Source organism: Xenopus tropicalis, chromosome 6 (assembly GCF_000004195.4).
Source record: "Xenopus tropicalis strain Nigerian chromosome 6, UCB_Xtro_10.0, whole genome shotgun sequence".
Lineage (NCBI taxonomy): Eukaryota > Metazoa > Chordata > Amphibia > Anura > Pipidae > Xenopus > Xenopus tropicalis.
The window spans coordinates 55622173-55642372 of NC_030682.2; the positions used below are offsets into that span (position 1 = coordinate 55622173).

General features: G+C 36.6%; 1 protein-coding gene across 2 annotated transcripts in view; it reads right to left on the reverse strand.

Annotated features, from left to right (window-relative positions):
- cntnap2 (contactin associated protein 2) overlaps positions 1–20200 on the reverse strand; it is an 892460-nt gene that overhangs the window by 374292 nt on the left and 497968 nt on the right. For both annotated transcript variants that reach the window (XM_031903464.1, NM_001079264.1), the window contains 1 exon segment: positions 3783–3932. In XM_031903464.1, the coding sequence (XP_031759324.1) occupies positions 3783–3932 (150 nt within the window).

Consider the following 20200-nt stretch of genomic DNA (forward strand, 5'->3'; position numbering starts at 1 on the left):
TGTGTTAACTAAATAGAAATGATTCCATACTTTAAAATTCTGCCACATGTTCAGAGCAGCAAATGAGCTTAATCTGACCAGATTGAGCCAAATTTTGGCTTTAATAATTTCTCAGAAACAGCAAAGTTATTTAATTGGTACTGAAACCAATTTTGGCATTTCTGTACTTATGCATTATTTTGCAGCTAAAATGCTGAGATTTCCTCTAGAGGTGGAACTGAAAGTGATGCAGCATTAAGAGGAAACGATGGGGCGTGTATGGTACTAGTGAAACAGATATTTCTGGCAGTAAAATGACTATTCCAGTAGGAGACAGCTTGCAAACTGAAGCAACTGGACCATCATTTCACATAATAACATCAACAGATTTTGCTGGGAAGTGGATAAGGAGAGATGCACCCTTTGCCAGCTATGGCATATAAGCTAAAAATCTCCTCCACATGCTGATTAGTGAAAATATTAACATTTTAATAAGGGAATATTTTCTTGATTGCCAGTTTGCTTGGAAAAGTTAAAATGCACAACTTATATCCATGGGAACTGTACTTGAATATAAAGTAGAATAAGAAGTAATTCAGTTAATCCAGTGCTTGAATTCAAGCAAAAAAAGTTAAGGGTCACTATGTACTGCTCATAGCCTAGGGCTGTATTTAGGTCTGGTGACACCCCCCTCACTTTGCGGAGGTGAGGTCTCTTCTGACCTGTACTCGCCCTCTACACCCTAACCTGAGGGCCGATTCCCTAAAACTGCCACCCTAGGTACAGGCCCTCAGGTGCCTATATATGTAAATATGCCCCTGCACATAGTGCAAAATACCAAAAATAACCCCCCCCCCCAATTATAAACAATACCTAAAAACACTTTCTGGTTTCACCCACTTTAAAGCAAAGCCACCAATTAAAGAAATGCTTATATACAGAAATTGAAGGACGGCATCCCTGCTGATCCCTCCCTAATTTCAGCACCGAATTAATCTTATTACACTCCCTTTATTGATGATAATTCGTATGAGGAGAGATAAGCATTTAGCTTTAAACAGACATCACATTTTCTATAGATGAACACATAGAAAAGAATATTGTATAAATAATAAATAATTTGGAAGTAACAACCTAGGTCATCAATTTTTTTCTTTGAATGATATTCAGAAGATCCTGAATATAGGATGAAAGAATTTCTACTGTCAACTATACAGTCTTTGGATAAATAAGTGAAGTACATCACCACATCCTTGGCTCATAAGAACTTATTTATTCTTTATGAACAAAAGTATTTTTGTTGAATTTATATGAGTTCACCTCCCTTTACTTCAAAACACAACTAAAACATATGCCTAGCAGAGACAGACTCATTGGATAGACAGACATTTTGTAGGCATAAGATCCAGTATTATGGTAATTTCCACACAAGAAATTGAATTGCTATTCCCAGATGTACATAATTGGCTTATCAAGGGAATCAGACTTCATGCTTAATTAAGTTCATAGTTTTCATAGCACAAACCCCTCCATTTTCCATATGTTTTTATTGGCTGCACTGATTATAGATGATTTGTTGGGAAACTACTGTACCAGATATTTATTTAAAGCTTCCACACATAAATAATATTTTATTGGGGTAAATAAGTCTGTATCATATATAACATATGTCAATAACCTGGATCCCAAAATGGGATTTTTTATAGACAGGTATAACTGTAGCACTGGATCTTTAAAAATGCTACATGTATCAGTATTTAAACCCAGAGCAAAATCATTTCAAAGTTCAAATAACATAAATAGGGATCATGTGACACACTGTACAAAAATCTTTTATGTCCTACCAAAGAATTATATAGTTTTGCCAAATTTTGCTGAGTGCAACAAAATATGACTCCCATGTTCATATCACTCAAGTGCAGCATAAGCAGATATTGAACTGGTAAGATATGACTATGAACATTTTCATTCATCCAGGTCATGGTATATCTAGCATAAATAAATCTAAAGCAACTGGGCTTGTTAAGTAATCATCAAAATCAATGTCTTCAATGATTACTTAACAAGTCCATTTGCTTTAGATTTATTTATACTATATATGACTGGTAAGATAGAATAATTTAATTCAGATACACTTCAAATAAATGAACAAGAATTTAATAGTTTCAGCAGAAGTTCAAGAGAAGGATGTAAATAACCTGTGCTTAGAGCTGCTATTCGAGGGTCAGAGAGAAGCTGGCCATATATGCACAGATAAAATTGTACAAAACCTTGTTTCATACAAAGTTGAAACAACAGAACATTCATCAGAAGACCAGAATCTGAACGTGTATGGCCACTTTTAGTTATGGTAACAACTGTCTCTTGAATGTCAGTCAGGTGGGGTGAGCAAATGTAATCCCCAAGCTTTATTTTTTTACTCATGAGCCCTACTCAGATGTAAAAAGTGTTGGTGAGCCACACAAGCAAGAAAAAGTTCTTTGGTTATGTCAAATAAGAACTGTGATTGGCTATTTGGTAGCCCCATGTGGGCTGCTTAAGTGCAGGAGGCTCTGCTTGGAATAAAACTGTGTTTTTTTGCTTCCAAAACTTGCCTCCAAGTCAGAAATCCAAAAATAGTCACCTACTGTGAGGCCACTGGGAGTGATATCAAAGGGGGTGGTGAGCAACATGTTGCTCATGAGCCACAAGTTGGGGATCACTAGCCTAAGCTAAAATTGTAACAGGTCTGTGCTCTGCTCCTGTCGCTGCTCCTTGTTCTTGATTGTGGACAGAATAACTCATGCTACATTTAATTGGGAGTATTACATTATTTAAAAGATGAATTAAAAGTTAAGTTTCACAATAGATATTCCTCTATTCTGTTAAATTGGAAGGTGGTGCACTAATAAAAGATATTTTTTTTTACTATATTTCTTTCATTGTCTGTTTTTTCGGCCCATAATCTAAACCTGATGCACATGAGCCCATGTTACTCTTTAATAAACATTGTGGGAGGTGCAGTTGAACAGTTTTGGGTGGTGATAGGGCATAATGTAAAAAGCTTCCGCTATCCCTGCTTTCTAATGCCCTGTGTACTCAGCCTTTCTGTTGGTTCCAGTACATCTGTCTCTCTACTGACAATATCAAATAACTCATGCTGTAATGATCATTCCCTTAAAGCCAGAATACTAGCTATTCATTTTTTCAGAATATGTGGCTGTGATCTTGAGTAGGTGTGGTTAAATGGGAGTGGTTAAAAAACTTAATTTAGCTTAATTAATAAAAAGCTTAATTAATCTGTGGACCATAACAAATGAATGTTTGCCATGTGATTTAATATCACCTGAAGGCTTCTTGGGTATGCTGAAATGTACAGTTCAGCTACTCAGCCACTGCAATATCTTCTTTGGGATTAGTTCTCAGAATTATTTTGCATACTTATGAGAAGGTCTCCTCAACCCCACATGATTTATTTGTGAAGAATCCAAACTCCTGGCTCTACTTATGCTGATCATAAAGCCCTGCACTACACTGAAGAAGGGAGAAACTGGTCTGTAGTTGGGAATCTGATCAGCTATTATCCTCGCTTCTGCTTTAAACCCAGTGGGTGATCTTTAGTTTATAGGATAAACCCAAGTAAATTTTCTGGGATTATTTCTCAGAATTTCTTGTGCAAATTTTCTATACTCTTTCTGCTGCCCAGTCTAATTGTATTTGATTGATTTTATTTTTCAGATTATTTTTTGTTAATTGCATAAAAGATTGTCACAACCATCTTATGGCTAAGATGACAGTGAGTAAACTAAATAAGCAACTCTTACCTCCAAAGAAATATCTGCTTCCAGTCTGGAATTGAAGAGGACTGTTTGTTCTGACAGATGAGGCTTCATCACCATCAACTGTTAAAATTGCAAAATTTTCTTTGGCTGTGAGTCGTACTTCATGCCACTGCCCATCATTAAGACCAGAACCTGAAAAGAATGATACATTTTTTTTGAAAATTAATTTGTGCAGTGCAGTATGGTCAAATATGTATAATTGTTGTCAACACAGAAATAATTAACTTCTTGTACACATCAGATATTACAATAAATAATATACAGTATAGATGATATGTTGTAATATATTACAAGTAAAATAACACTATTACAGGTATAGGACCCATTTCCAGAATACTTGGGACCAAGGGTATTCCGGATAACAGGTCTTTCAGTAATTTGGATCTCAATACCATAAGTCTACTAAAAAATCAATAAACCATTAATTAAACCCAATAGGATTGTTTTGCACCCAATAAGGATTGTTTATATCTTAGTTGGGATCAATTACATGGTACTGTTTTATTACTACAGAGAAAAAGGAAATCAGTTTTAAAATTCTGAATTATTTGAATAAAATGGAGTCTATGGGAGACAGGCTTTCTGTAATTCGGAGCTTTCTGGATAATGGGTTTCTGGATAAGGGATCCCCTACCTGTACTACAAATACTACCATATTGAGGGACACAAAGATTGCTCCAATCTAGTGATCAATAGCAACCATTAAGATAATTGCTTTTGCTGCTTGCCAAATGGTCCTTGGTGATTAGTTGGTATGGACCCAGTGCAGACCTTTTATTATACATAAGCCCTATCAATAATTACATAGAGAAAAATGTACTAGAGGATGCAGGTAGGGCCATCCCCTGTGAAAAGAAGGAGGGGTTTAAGTGAGATCTTTACCCAGGAAGTAGATACCAGGAAGTTAGGTGGTGCAGATGAGAGACCTGAGAAGAGGGCTAAAAGTAAGTAAAATGTTGAGTAATTTCCTCTAACAGTGGCTGAGACTATCCAACAGTAGAGCAGGTTTCCTATATATACAACTGCCAGTGAGCCAGTCTGTCCTGGTTAAAGAAAATAAACTTTAATTTGTTTGTTGCATATGCTGGGTAAACTTGAATTGTGCCTTTTTTTTTGCATAAGCTAGCTGTGAATACAATACAGACAAAGAACTACCCTGAAGTCTCTTGAAAAATGTATTATGCCTTCTGCAATTTGACTTCACATAATATTAATTATGTTTAAAAAACATCAAACATGTAATTACCTTGATTTATTTATATTGATGAAAATAATATATTGATATATATTGATGTTCTATGCTCCACCTTTTCCTGCTAGCATAACATTATACCCTAATTCCCTCTGAAATAATTTTTATTTTCTTAAGCACTGTGTATTGATTCTTGCTCTGCAATGGACAATGCAGAAGGCTTAATTTGTCCGGAAAAAAAGAATACAGAACAGAAGGTACTGATCAATACCCATATACATTGAAACCTAGGCATGTAGTTCAACAAGAAAGAAATGGAATATTATTTTATCCAGTACATGTTCTATATTAAACTTTAAAATCCAAACTAAAGCTTTAGGAGTTGAGTTTTTCCAAAGCAGCTGTAATTGCTTCACAGTTTGACCTGAAATTATACAGTGCAAAGTCTTCATGTCACCTTTTCCTATTGATTTGAACCCAGAAATTTAAACTGAATCTCATTATACACGCTTTTAAAGAACTCGACTTCCTTCATTACTAGTATTTGAATGGCCACAAATGGAAGATGCCTGGAAATTTAACTATTTTATTTAAATATTCATGGAATTCCTAAATCATCTGCCCAATTTCAAAACAGACTGCCTTCTGGGTGCCATTTATCCTGTACTGTCAGCTGAATAACCCACAAAGTATAAACTGGAAAAAGGCTATCAGCTATTAAATGGGTTTTGACTTTATGTAAATTCATACATAGCCTTGTGCTGAATATATGGCTGTAGTTGACTAGGATTTACAACACAATAACAAACAGGAAAAATCATGCTTCTAAAGGGCAGTGTTTCATAGCAATATAAAGGGAAGCTAATGCCAGAATAATCCATGCTGTGCATATAATAGTTCCTTATATAAATAATGTTATATTGCTGCATTTCCTATTCCAGTGATCTGCATCTTGTGGATCTCCAGATGTTCATGAATTACAACTGCCAGCATCTTATCAACAGCCAGCAGCTGTCCCTGGTTTGCTGAAGGTTGTATATTATACAACTTTATTACTAGTGATGGGCGAAATGTTTTGCCAGGCATGGATTTGCGGCAAATTTCCATGTTTCGCCATTGGCGGATTGTTTCGCGAAACGGATAAAAAAATTCGCTGAGCGTCCAAAAATTGTCACCCGCGACAAAAGAATAGCCGCGGGTGACAAAAAAATAGCCGCAGCCAAAAAAAAAATAGCTGCGGGTGACAAAAGAATAGCCGCATCCGACAAAAGAATAGCCGCATCTGACAAAAGAATAGCCGCGGGCGACAAAAAAAAAATAGCCGTGGGCGACAATTTTTTTGGCGTGCGACATTTTCGTGCTTTGCAAATTGTTTGCCGTTTTGCGAATCTTTCAAAGGAATCGCGAAACTGCGAAAAATTTGCAAAACGCCGAAAATGTCGCACGTCAAAAAAAATTGTCGTCCGCTGAAGCGAAATGGGACAGATTCGCTCATCACTTTTTATTACGACTATGGGAGGGATGGGCTGTAGATGCTGCACAACTCCAATTCCCAGAAACTCTCCTTAAGTTGTAACGATGGATGGATGCTGAGTTCTGTATCACCTGGACTATCAAAGGTAAATGGAGTTTCTCATTCTTACATCATTATACCAGGTTCCATATGACACCTAATGGATATGTGGTACTGCGTTCTTCAAATGAGAGATAAAAAAATAAATCAAAGTTTAAGTGAAAACATATGCATTCTCTCATATTGGGCTTTAAAGAATTTATCATAAAAGCCCCTCTGACTGGTGAAGATGCCTGATTGATTTCCATTGGAACAGAGGCAGCAATCATGCACAGTAAATATCTCTCTCTGTGCACAGTCAGAGAGAGAAGGAGAGCTCAGCTAAGAAAAGGGGGTGGGGCTTCATGGGTGGGTACTAGGAAGTAGCTGAGAGAGCTGAAGTTGAGTTGCTTGTGATACAGAATCTGCATGAGAATGAGTGCAGGGAGAAAGGTAGTTTATTCTGTAAGCTGGGGGATATCATTTAAAACATATGAATGACAAAACCTGGAAACTTTCCATTTAAAAGACATATTCACAGAAGTGAATATAGAGGTTTGTCCCAATACCACCATTTTTGGAATTCCTCCTAATGTCTTTAGCAGAATCACTGTGTGTAATCAAGTAAAATGTCTAAAATAATATGACAGATTCAAAACACAATTACCTGTATCAACAGTGATATAATTATTGCTCTCACAGAATATTTACCACAGAAGTTGGTTACATTTCATATTCTTATAATGGTATTAAAGCTTAAAAAATGAAACATTGTCTCTTGGTATAGAGCTTAACAATCTTGCTTATTTAATAAAGCAGCTAGGGAGGGAGAAAGTGTCACAGATGACAAGTGATCACATCCTTTTGCAACTCAAGCAAATATTCTAATTGTAATTTTTGTTTCTTTTGCTTTCATTTCTATCTGCAAGGGTTGCTCTGTTCATTTATTTTGTTTATAAAAGCAGTTTGGATGCCATGACAGTGACATGCTATTATCCAATTATGGACTTCAGTCTTTGCATTGGTTGGGATTAGAGATGCCAATTTAGCCCATGATGCACTTTAACTGACTGTGTCAGAAGGAGGATAGTATTGAATGGATTATGATAAATATGTACCACACAAATAGTGTAGAAAAATCTTGACTTGAGTTTTTTACATTGATACACACACAGCCAAATGTATTTACAATTGGTGCTCACATCATAAAATATATTACATGTTACATATATGTATTTTAGCCTAAGTTTTTCATCAGTCCCTAGTGATAGGCCCCACTTCAGAACTTGGTTCCTGTGAAAAACTGCCTGGCTGTGACCCTGAGTAAATGTACTTTGAATGTTGAGTGGTGGCAAGGTGGGCGAAACCTACACAATTTTTTGTGAATGCGCCACAAATCTTACTGGCATGTCTGGAGTTTATGCACATTGGCCATTTCTCAGTGATTTTATTGCCTTGTCTGGGGTTAAGGAAGTGCTCATTGGTCATTTCTACAGTGATTATAGTGGCATGTCAGTGGTTAATATGCTGATTATCCAATTACTCTAGTAATTGTACTGGCATGTCTGGGGTTAATATGCTGATGATCAATTTTCTGTAATAGTTATACTGGCATATGTCGGGTTAATATGCAGATTAGCTATTATTTGGAGTAACTAACATATTTGGTTATTTAAAAAAAAAGATGTGGAAATTAATGAAAATATCGTGGAAAATACGCAAAGTTCTATAAATTAGAAAAAATGTGGGTTTTTTTCCATTCGGACCCAATCGTACTTTGATAAATGTGCCACTTAGTGTAATGTTACATGAACAGTTTCTTCGCCAGCAATTTTACACTGGTAGAGAAACAGGTGATTCAGTCTGTAATGGGCTTACCGTTGTGCTGTTCATAGTGCGCATGCGTCAATCCAACCGCAGCAGCATACACAGCGCAAATTTCTACAGCAAGTTTATTAAAAATGGCTCTCAAATGATTCTACCCATTGCTAGACTCACGGCACTTGGCGAAGTTTCAATGAACTTCTCAAGCTCAAGAAGCTTTTGAAACTCTGAAGACCTGCTTCACTTTTGCACCCATTCGTCGTCACCCAAACCCATCCTTACCCTTCATCCTAGAAGTGGACACTTCTGAAAATGCTCTTCGAGCAATCCTATCTCTAATACCTAATCCTTCCGGTTCTTTACATCCTGCAGCCTTTTTTTCTTGAAAATTAAATACATCTTCAAATAAATTCAATTCGCACTGGAAGAGTCGAGGTACCTACTGAAAGGTAGTTTACATCCTATCCTGATTTACATCCTTCTGCTTCTTCTGAGACCATTCTTTAACCACATCACTTTTTATGCATACAATACTCTCTGTGTGGTACTCTTCAGATCAAGGTCTTTCACTCATCCGCTTTTCACCCACAGTCTAACGGTCAAACTGAGAGAACTAACCAAACCCTGGAACAATATCTTAGGTGTTTCACGTCTTATCTTCAAGATGATTGGGTTTTTTTACTAACACTTGCAGAATCTACATAAAATAATTTGCATCATTCTTCTATTCAGCTATCACAATTTTTTGCTAACTATGGGCTTCATCCTGCAATTTTTCCCTCTTGCATTCCTGAAGTTTCTCTTCCTGCAGTCCAGGATAGTTTTACCTTTTTCAAGGATAACTTCAAGACTCTTAACGTCACCATGGCTAAGGCTCAACAGAATTTTAAGGCATATGCTAACAGAAAACAAAGTACCAGTAATGATCTAGAATTTAAGGTGGGAGACAAAGTTTGGCTGTCATGTGTGAATCTTAAGATCTCTTGTCCAAACAAAAAACTTGGTTATCGTTTTCTGGGTCCTTTTAAAATTGTTCACCAAGTCAATCCAGTAGCCTTTTAACTGAAACTTCCCCTTTCCTAGCACATCCATCCAATTTTTCATTTTGCTCTGCTTAAGCCTGTGCTTCCTAATTTCTTTATTGGTTGTATACCGTCTCCTCCTCCTCTGGTGTTAGTTAATGGAGAAGAAGAATTTGAAATTGAGGATATTCTGGATTACAGAATCAGGTGTGGGGTAAAAGAAAACTTCTGGGAACCAGTACAGAATATCCATGCTACTAGACTTTTGCAAATATTTCACACAAACCATCCAAGTAAAACTGTTGTTCGCATCCAGAGCCCCCTACTCAGAAGGTGCTAATGTAAGGGTGCTTACCGTTGTGCTGTTTGTAGTGTGCATGCGTCAGTCCAACCATGCCAGAATCCACAGCCAGATCTTGTTTGCAGGCACTTGTGTTCCAGTGCAAATCAAAATTTAAGCAATCTGACGTGAATATCGTCATGCCGCTGCACGTTTTGATGCAAGCCAATCCTCACATTTGCTGCCATTTTCTGCTTTTAAACAGACCCTAAGCACATACATCCTTGGCCCTAAAGTGGGCTGAAACATTGTATGTACAGATGCACTAAATAAAAACTACTTGATTCACTGCAAATTGAAGTGTGGGTCCTTATGAACATTTATATATATATTATATATATATTGTGAGAGATGCAATGGGACAAGATCATTATTTGGTGTATTTCCACCAGTGTTGAAGGTGGGATAGGATACAAGTAGCAGCAGGTAAAATGTCTGGCTTTGCAGCAGGTAATGCTGTGTTTAAGTTACTGGCTTAGGAAAAGCCAAATTAATAGGTCCCTGGAGTGAATTGAAGAAGAGCAGGAAAGACCGTCCATTCCGAACTCCAGTTAACTTTTCAGTTGGCCAGCTGTAGGGAGCTGCCTGATTAGGCTGCAGGTGAGCAATAAATAAAAGGGCTGTGGGATTTCACAGTAGGGGGTTGAGTTGGAGGTTGGTTCTTGACTCAGAGTAGGTTACTCACAGAGCAGGGCACAGGGCAGGAAGGCTGCCTGCCTGTGTAAGGAACTCCCAGAGAAGGGGGTGCCTCCCTCCGGCCACTGCAGGGAGCAGAGGGAGTTGTGACCAGGTGGATGAGAGGAGTCAGCAAGGCTTAAGGTGAAGCCTGAGTGTTTACCAGTGTGAGTCACCGTGGGTATGTGAAAGTCACTGGGGACAATGAGAAACCCTGTGTTTTGCCTGAAGAAGTTGTGTCCCTGTCTCTTATGCTCCAGATTCTCTGCATGCCTGCTAATTCCCCCAAAAATGATGTGTACAGGTCAGCATATATATATATATATATATATATATATATATAAAAGCATAGTATTTAATAATGTTTACATAAAAATAAACGGAGTGTGCTTATCTACGAATTTGTATATATGTGTGCATGTGTGTGTACAATGTAGTCCTGAAGGTATTCACACAAGATATTCAGTATCATCAACATTTGCATTGTATTCATGAGCCAAAAATGCATTTTCTTCTATATCACTGACATAAATTCAGGATGAAGCTGATCATGAGAAAAATCAATCTTGTCTTATTTGGAGATCTTCACAAATCATTTGCCTGGTTTGTACTAAGCAGCTTGTTGTCAATTGCTGTCAGATGCTGGAATCATTGAAACATGAGCTATATAGTATTAAACAAGGTCCCTTGCTACATTTTGTAATGTGGCCCTAATTTGGTGAGATCCTATTTGCTAGAAAAATAATAAAACTGTGATGCTGGCATTCCCAAACACAATAAGCTATAATGCTATGTAGCACAGTATTATTTGAAATGCTTTAAAGGAAAACCATACCCCCTGAATGAGTACTTAACCAACAGATAGTTTATATTAAGTGACCTATTAAAGAATCTCGCCAAACTGGAACATATATATATATATATATCAGTAAATATTGTTCTTTTACATCCTGCAGCTCTAACTGTAACAGAAACAACTGTGGGAGCAAAAGACAGAACTCTGTCCATTAATTGGCTGATGGGGCCTAGCATGTATGTGTGTCTTGGCTTGTTTGTGTGCACCGTGAATCCTATGATTCCAGGGGGCGGCCCTTAACTCTTAAAACGAAAATTTTCTATTTAGGATTACCCAATGGCACATACTACTAAAAAAGTATATTTTTATGAAAATAGTTTATTTAGATAAAGCAGGGTTTTACATATGAGCTGGTAATGCAATATATTTTTATAGAGACCTACATTGATTGGGGGTATAGTTTTCCTTTAAAGAATAAAAGGAGCTTCAGTTCACATTAAAGGTACCTGAAGAGTTCATCAGCAGCTCAGAAACATAATCTTCTTCTTGGTTGCTTAGCCTTTTTATTGAGGTTGGTAGCCAATATTGGACATAGGTTTTATTGCATTTACACATATTGACTTAGCCTATCCTTTCACACAGAGCAAACAAACTGAAATTGGTGGGCGATTTTGCCTGCTCATTCATGTCAAACGTCATGGAATCAATCCATGATGGACTTTGTTTTAGACTGGAAGGCACTGCTTGTTTCACTTAGTAGTTGGCAAGGATTTACTGTTTAGTGCCCTCAAGGTCCTGGCCATGTCACAGATCACATAGATTTTATTGCAGGGAACAATGCAAGTTTTACAGCTCTGAGAATTTATGAAAGTGACAGAACAGAATTTTAGACAACAACCATAGCAACCCAAGCATGTTATGTTCCAACCATCAATTCTTTTTCAAAAGGCAGTGTTTATACTAAATTGTAGAAGTTTTTATGCATTCAAATAAAAATCATGAAAACTTACATAATAAATAATGAAATGTAACATGTTTTATTTATATTTGAGAATATACAGTATATCTGGAATATTTGCAATTATACTAAAAGATTTAAAATTTTGACAAGTACATCACATGACCCCCCCATATGATATATGATATTTATAAATATCAGTATAGGTATGGGACATGTTATTCAGAATGCTTGGGACCTGGGGCTTTCTGGATAAGGGATCATTCAATAATTTTGATCTCCATACCTTAAGTCTGCTAAATAATTATTTAAAAATTAAATAAGCCTAATAGGATTGTTTTGCTTCCAGTAAGGACTATATCTTAATTGGGATCAAGTACAAGGTACTAGTGATGAGCGAATCTGTCCCATTTTGCTTTGCTATAAAATTCGCAAAACGGCAAGAAAATTCGCAAAACGCACTTGTTGCGCGTTTTTTTTTTGCCGCTTGCACTTTTTTGATGCAATGGCACCCTTTTGATGCGACCATGCCCAATTTTGAAGCGCACACGCCCAATTTGACACGCAACAACATTTTTTTGATGCACGCAAATTTTTCAGCGGCAAATTTTTACAGAAGTTTTGTAGAACAATTTGCCAATGGCAAAATGTGGAAGTTCGCTGTGAATCCATGCCTGGTGAAAAAAGTCGCTCATCACTACAAGGTACTGTTTTATTGTTACAAAAACAAAAAGCAACCATTGTTAAAAATCTGAATTATTTTATTAAAACGGAGTCTATGGGAGATAACCTTCCTGTAATTCTGAGCTTTCTGGATAACAGGTTTCCAGATAATAGATCCCATACCTTTATAAGAGTCTCTTGGCAGGGGCAGCATCAATTGATAAGCCCTTCCCATCACATAGTGATCCTAGGTACTTATTCATAAAGCCGAATTTCGTGATATAAAATTTTACTTTTCTTCTGGTCCATTAATGAAAGTACAATCGCAAAACCATTTTAACATATACATATATTTATTTATAACCCAATGTTTGCATGAACAGCGGAAATTCTAATCCATTCAACTAAAAAGCACTTTAGCACAGACTGTAAATTAAGTATAAAAATACTGACTGGCTACAAATAAGCAAATGGGCAGAGTATTGATGTATATGTTGCCTTGCATAATCAGATGAGAACACAATAAAATAAGATTGCTAAACATATACAATGCATTTGATTGAAGAAGCCTTTTTGGGCATGTAGATGACTAACTGCATCTAGATATTTGATCATTCCACTTGCTTTGAGGAATCGGAAAGATTAGAGCTAAATTAGATTTAATTTCTAAACTACAGCCAATGCTGGATTTGTGCATTGTGTTAAAGGAACAGTAACTCCAAAAAATGAAAGAGCTTTAAAGTAATAAAAATATAATGCACTGTTGCCCTGCACTGGTAAAACTGTTGTGTTTGCTACATTAACACTACTATAATTTATATAATAAGCTGCTGTGTAGCCACGGGGGCAGCCATTCAAGCTGGAAAAAAGGAGAAAAGGCACAGGTTACATAGCAGATAACAGATAAGCTCTGTAGAATACAATAGTGTTTTATCTGTTATCTGCTATGTGCCTGTGCCTTTTATCCTTTAAATGGCTGCCCCCATGGCTACATAGCAGCTTATTTATATAAATTATAGTAGACTTTCTGAAGTAAACACACAACTTTTACCAGTGCAGGGGAGCAGCACATTATATTTTTGTTACTTTTATACACTTTAATTTTTTGGTGTTACTGTTCCTTTAATATTAAAATGATTTTTAGCAGGCTTAAGTATGATGATCCAAATTATGGAAAGAACCCTTATCTGGGAAACACCTAGTCCCAAGCATTCTGGATAATAGATCCTATAACAGTAATATGTAAAATACAATGTTTCCCACTGTAACAAATGCACAAGCATGAAATGCATTAAAACAAAACTACTATAGAGATAAAGCTCATTTATAAGCAGGGGCTCCATTCATTTTTCTAAAACAGGGCAGCACATTTTTTCCGGACCTACAAGGTGATATACACAGCAAACCTTGGAGTTGCCTCCATTGTCATAGCAAGCTTGGCATACCAAAATGTTTTTGTTTATGGGAAGTTGCACAATAATTGTCAAAAATTGGGCATTGATTTATGTGTCTGACAAATTCAGCCATACATGTTAAAAGTTCAAGCATACAACACAAAATACAGGTACAGGATTCCTTATCTGGAAACCGATGGTGATGAGCAAATTGTTTCACCAGACATGGATTTGTAGCGTTTTCACAAAACTGCGGCAAAATTTGCTGAGACAAAAAAGTTACCAAGAAAAAATGTCACAGGGTCTAAAAAGATGATTTTCTTTTCTTAGTAATAATAAAACACCACCTTTTACTGGATCCTAATTCAGCTGCATGAATCTATATTGATGGCAAAGTATTCCTACTGGTTTTATTTAATGTTCAAATTATTTTTAGCAGTACCCCACAGCAACCAATAAGATGTTAGTTTTTAAACAGGGGATTAGCAAATGCTACCAGCTGATTGGTTGCAATGGGTTACTGTTCCTAGGCAAACTTAGAGCCTTTTATTACATAACACCATTAATGTATGTTGATCTAAAATATACAAAGATCCCTTATCCAGAACAAAACAGATCCCAAACATTCCAGATAATAGATCCTATAATTGTATTATAAATACAGTATGTTCTTTATCACATCTTCTCAAATGATAATTACTCAATAGAACAAGGCAGGCTTTTTTTTTAATATTAATTCATTAGAATTTTTGATGCAGTAAAGTATTCTATTCAATATTTGTAAATCCATCAATTTCTGGAAGTTGTGGTTCTTTGTAAATTGACAACAGTTTATGAAACAACTGATTAACAGCAATTTCACGCTACAAAGGAGCTGTGAACATTCCCAAACTAGCAGACCTGCACACCACTAACATATTTTGCTTGCTGCAAATGTATTCTCGTTGGCTTCAATTAACTAAAACACAATCACCACACATTTACAACCCATGATGGGCGATTAGGGAGCATGTTACTATTAAAACATCAATTTTTAATTTCATGCGAAAGACTGTTATATTTTATGTAAATTTATGGAGAAACTATGGATTTGCAAGCTTTGTTATAAAGCTGATTTTTTATATATCATATGCAAGGAAAGTGGACGTATAAGCCAATAACTAGAATGAGTCACAGTGGATTTCCGTATTTTGCCATTGGAGCATAGTTTTGCCAAACCTCTGCGTAAATTCGCCATAGGAAAATTTGCAGCTCATCAAAAAAATTGCGGTCGGGGCAAATTGAGCGCTGGTACGTAAAAATAGTCGTGATTGCATAAAAAAAGTTGTGTGCGACAAAATGGTCACATGACACCTGTGGTTTGTTAATTTTTTTGCCATTTTGCAAATTTTTCAGTGAAGCAAAAAGGAACAGACTCGCTCATTACTATATGGTTGCGTGACACCTGCATTTCGCAATTTTGTTGCCATTTCGCTCATCACTATATGTAATGTAGTGATGAGCAAATTTTTTCGCCAAGCATGGATCTGCAGCGAACTTCCACATTTCGCCATTGGCAAATTGTTTTGTAAAACTTCAGTGAAAATTTGCTTTGAAAATTTGCTGTCGCGTAAAAAGAAGGTGCGGTTGTGTCAAAATAGGCACGGTCAAGTCAAAATAGGAGCGGATGCATCCTAAAAATGACTTATACTGATGCACGCCATCCACGAGTTTTTCACCGTTTTGAGAATTTTTCTATAGTTTTGCAAATTTTTCAGCTACGTGAACTGGGACAGATTTGCTCACCACTATACATAGGGGCCGAATTATCAAAAATTTATTTCACCTTTACTTGTATGCATGAATGTATATATGTACTTACGTATATATATTTTTTATATACTTGGGCCCTAATCAATCACTCTTCTAGTATCAACAGTTTTTTTTTTTATATAAACTTTTTTAATGTAAAAGAAGAAGCACAACCAATATACAAACACAAGAATGAAAAAAAAGCACCAAAAAAGTAATATAAAGAGACAATTGTTCAAGCCCTCGTTGGTTTGTGTAATATATACAAATGTTATCACTGAATGCTGTGCTTTATTTAATGAACAATATTGCCCATAGTTTGTTTTTTGCATAATCATTCCCAGCACACATCCCCTAATTTTCCAATATTAAAATCCACTACTAGCTGCTCTTTAACAATATTCTATTTAACACAGTGTTAACTGAGCGACCCCAAAGGTGCTACTTAAGCTACATAAAGAATAGAATACAAAATGTGTTTCTAATTAATAAGAAGCCATTTCTAATACACTTAGAGATTCATATCCTGCAGCAGAGGCAAGCTGTGGATGTAAATGTTCCTAAAAATGTAAGCAGGCACTGACTTGAGAGACAAATGTTTTAATAAGCCCAAAATAAGCAATGAATAGTTATAAGTGTGGATCTCCTTTTTGTCTAAGAAACAAGTAACTATTGCTTCTTTTCCAGCTGTAATGGATTAGGCTTTCAAACCTCCCTTATTACATTGCGCTGGTCTGATAAAACCATGGCATTACACAATGCTTTTCAATTTATTAAAAGCCATTTATTTCTGGGTATATGTTTTGTTTTAAAGGGTTTGATCACAGGCAAGATAGATCTATTGCATACACTATAAGTAGGCTTTTCTTTCTTTGACTAGAGGGCATTTACAGAATAGTCATACTGAAAATGAGATTTCCAATACTGTGATGAGTGCAAGAAAATGCTCATATTTCACATGTTCCATTAACTGTCCTGTGATAAAGTTACAGTGCACATAAACCAAATGTTTTCTAGTTCTAATACTGCATACATTTTAAAATGGGATTATAATATGAATTTGAGACATCACTATGTGGTTTTAAAGGGAAACTATACCCCCAGAAAGAATACTTAGCCATCAGATAAAGGCCCTCATTTCCCTGTGATCTCCAGCACTGAGCTAAAAAAAGATACACATTTAATGAAAAAGTAGTTTTTGGCAGAGAGCCAAAAGTTAAACAAGCTTCACCTGCACTTAGATACATTGTTTTTCACATTTAATTAAATAAGTGGGCTTTTGGCAGAGAGGCCAGAAATCTTAACGAGCCACACCTGCACTGAGATACAATTGTAACTAATAAGCTAAACAGGTCTCTTCTCTTGGGGGAACTGAGGCTGATTCCACACGTGGCATTTTTTTGCATATTTTCTAATTCTCTCAGCGGCTGAAAAACGCCTGATATCATCATCCATAGAAATAACTTGAAAAGACTCGAAGCAAACCACACAATGCGGAAATACGCTAGAAAAGCCTTAGCACGGATTTTTCAAGCATTGGCTGAAATACGCCAGTATTTGCACAACAACCTATTCCTATGTATACACAAAGGCAGCTGCCAGACCTATCTGAAATACGCAGCGTTTTTTTACTATTTTGCACTATTAGCACCATGGAAACGGGATTTGCTACGTCACCAGTACTAGGCTGAAAAACGCCATAGTCAGGGGCTGTGTGGCTTGTGCGGCGTTTTTAGGCTGAGAAAAAATGCAGTGTAAAAACGCCACGTGTGGCATCAACCTGAGACTTGCAGCTTCAAGGGCAATTTCAGCTTTTTTAACTAAACTGTAATAAAACAGAAACCAAGATCCAAAACCCCCAGATTGTGTTCAAACTTTAAATAACCTGCTAAATTTAGTCAAAATGGGAGGGGTATTTAGAGGGTGTCGTTGCAAAAATTGGGCGTGGTCAAAAGAAATTCGCCACACTACACGCTATTTCCTTTTGTCCCTTTTTCCATTTTCAAAATGTTGGGGGAAATAAGACAAGAGGGGAGCACTCACCAAGATAGCAAACTGTGAAGCTCAGCCGTGCTGCCACGCTTCTGGCCGCCCCCGATAGGGCCAATGTGTCAACAAAAATTGTAAGTAAAAAGCGGGGCACTGGAATGCTTCTTAGTAAAAACATGTGTTTATTTCCATTATTAAAAACATAGAAAAACGTCCTCACCATACAGCTTAACGCGTTTCATGGCTACATGCCACTTCCTCAGAAGCTGAATCAGTGACCCATACCTCAAAAGTTTAAATAGGCACAACAGTCCACATCCACTTAACCAACTGATAATCAACCATTAACCCCACAAGTGAAAGAAAAAAACAAGAAAATAACAAAGGGGAAACCCCATATCAATGCATACACCCCCCTTAGCCATAACAATAGTTAAGTCATGAAGAATATATCCACTGTAAAGACTAAAAATGAGACAATACAAAGCTGTTCAATATAATGTATTATGTAACATGCTGATCAAAATAATTCCAAGGTTACAATGTAACACTCATACAGTGGTACCCGAAATATGAATAACTACCCGTATACCTATCGGAGAATAATTCACATGTAACTGGTACAGCCTATAGAATTAATATCCACAATAAAAATCACAAATATATTTCTTCATTGTTGTTAACAGTAACATGATAGCTCCCACTCTCTGTTAAGGCCCCCATATTGCTCAGTAGTTTTTAACAGATAGCTCCAATAAACTTACCTCTCCAGCAGCCTTTCATCCATATCACCTCTCCTGACATTAGCCTTATGCTTATCAATAATCTGGAATGTCACTCGGCCACTACTATCATGTTTCTCCATCACATGCTTAGCTACCGCCAACTTGGAATCCTTTCTCTCCAAAGCTGACAAATGCTACAGAGATCTAGTCCCGGCTTTCCGGATTGTTTTGTCCACATACTGAGCCCCACAAAAACAGGTGGCAAGATATATGACGCCCTTCGATAAACAATTAAAATACTGCGGAATATTAAAAGTGTGTCCCGTATAAGTAAGGTTTTAGACTCATTGATTGCACAACAAAATGTTGGGAGGTATGCACATGACCAGAAATAATGCAGCTCTAACTGTAACAGGAAGAAGTGTAGAAGCAAAAGACAGAACTCTGTCCATTAATTGGCTGATGTGGCCTAGCATGTATGTGTGTCTTGGCTTGTTTGTGTGTACCCAATAGAACATACTACTAAAAAAGTATATTTTTATGAAAATGGTTTATTTAGATAAAGCAGGGTTTTACATATGAGTTTGTTCATGCAATATATTTTTATAGAGAACTACTACAGAGGCTAAATAAAAAAGTGCACATATTTTCTGAAACCTTGTTGGGATTTATTAAATCCCAAGGTTGTATTTTTTAATCAATTTATTCATGTAATAATTTTCTCAGTTTATTAAAACATTCAAGTCACTCACGTTTTTTTTCCTGCCCGAGTTATAATAAATAAAACTTTTAGTAAAATGATCTTATCTGCTCTGCATCTAAAGGACATGATTCCATAAATGCCATTATCATTTGTTTAGCAAAGAAAAAAATGGGCCTTTAGCAAGGCCTTTACACATTTAGGATTTCTATCATCAGGGGATGCTGCTGACCACTTCCTTGCTGACTTCATGGAGACAGCCTTATTCAACATGCAACAAAATCGGGGGTTATCCAAATACCTGGTAACAGAAAGACCATACAGGCATTCCACTATTTCTATCGGCAGGGACCTGCATGCTAAGCTCTGAAAGTAACCAGTAGCTAGTTCCCTAGCTTCCCATTGGGTAAATAGAAACTTTGCCAGTAACCTCAGCCACTAAAAAGGAAAAAAGGGTGGGGGGTGTAACTATTTTCTTCTCCACGATAAATGCTCTTTCTGATTTTAACTTCCCATTAGCTCACCCATCCCTATTTTATGCAATTTAACCTTACTACAATATAACCCTTTCCTCACCTGGATTATAGGTCCGGGGTAAGTGGGCAAGAGATTTACAGAAAGGCAGAACAGGCAGAAATCTGTAATACTGGTTGTAATGTTTCTCCAGTCGACATCCCAACATCATAGGAGACCTCAGAAGAAATATTCACAAGTATGGGAGTGACAAGAAAAGCTTCAACATTGTCTTTTAAACTGTGCATGCTTTTAAATAAAGTTGG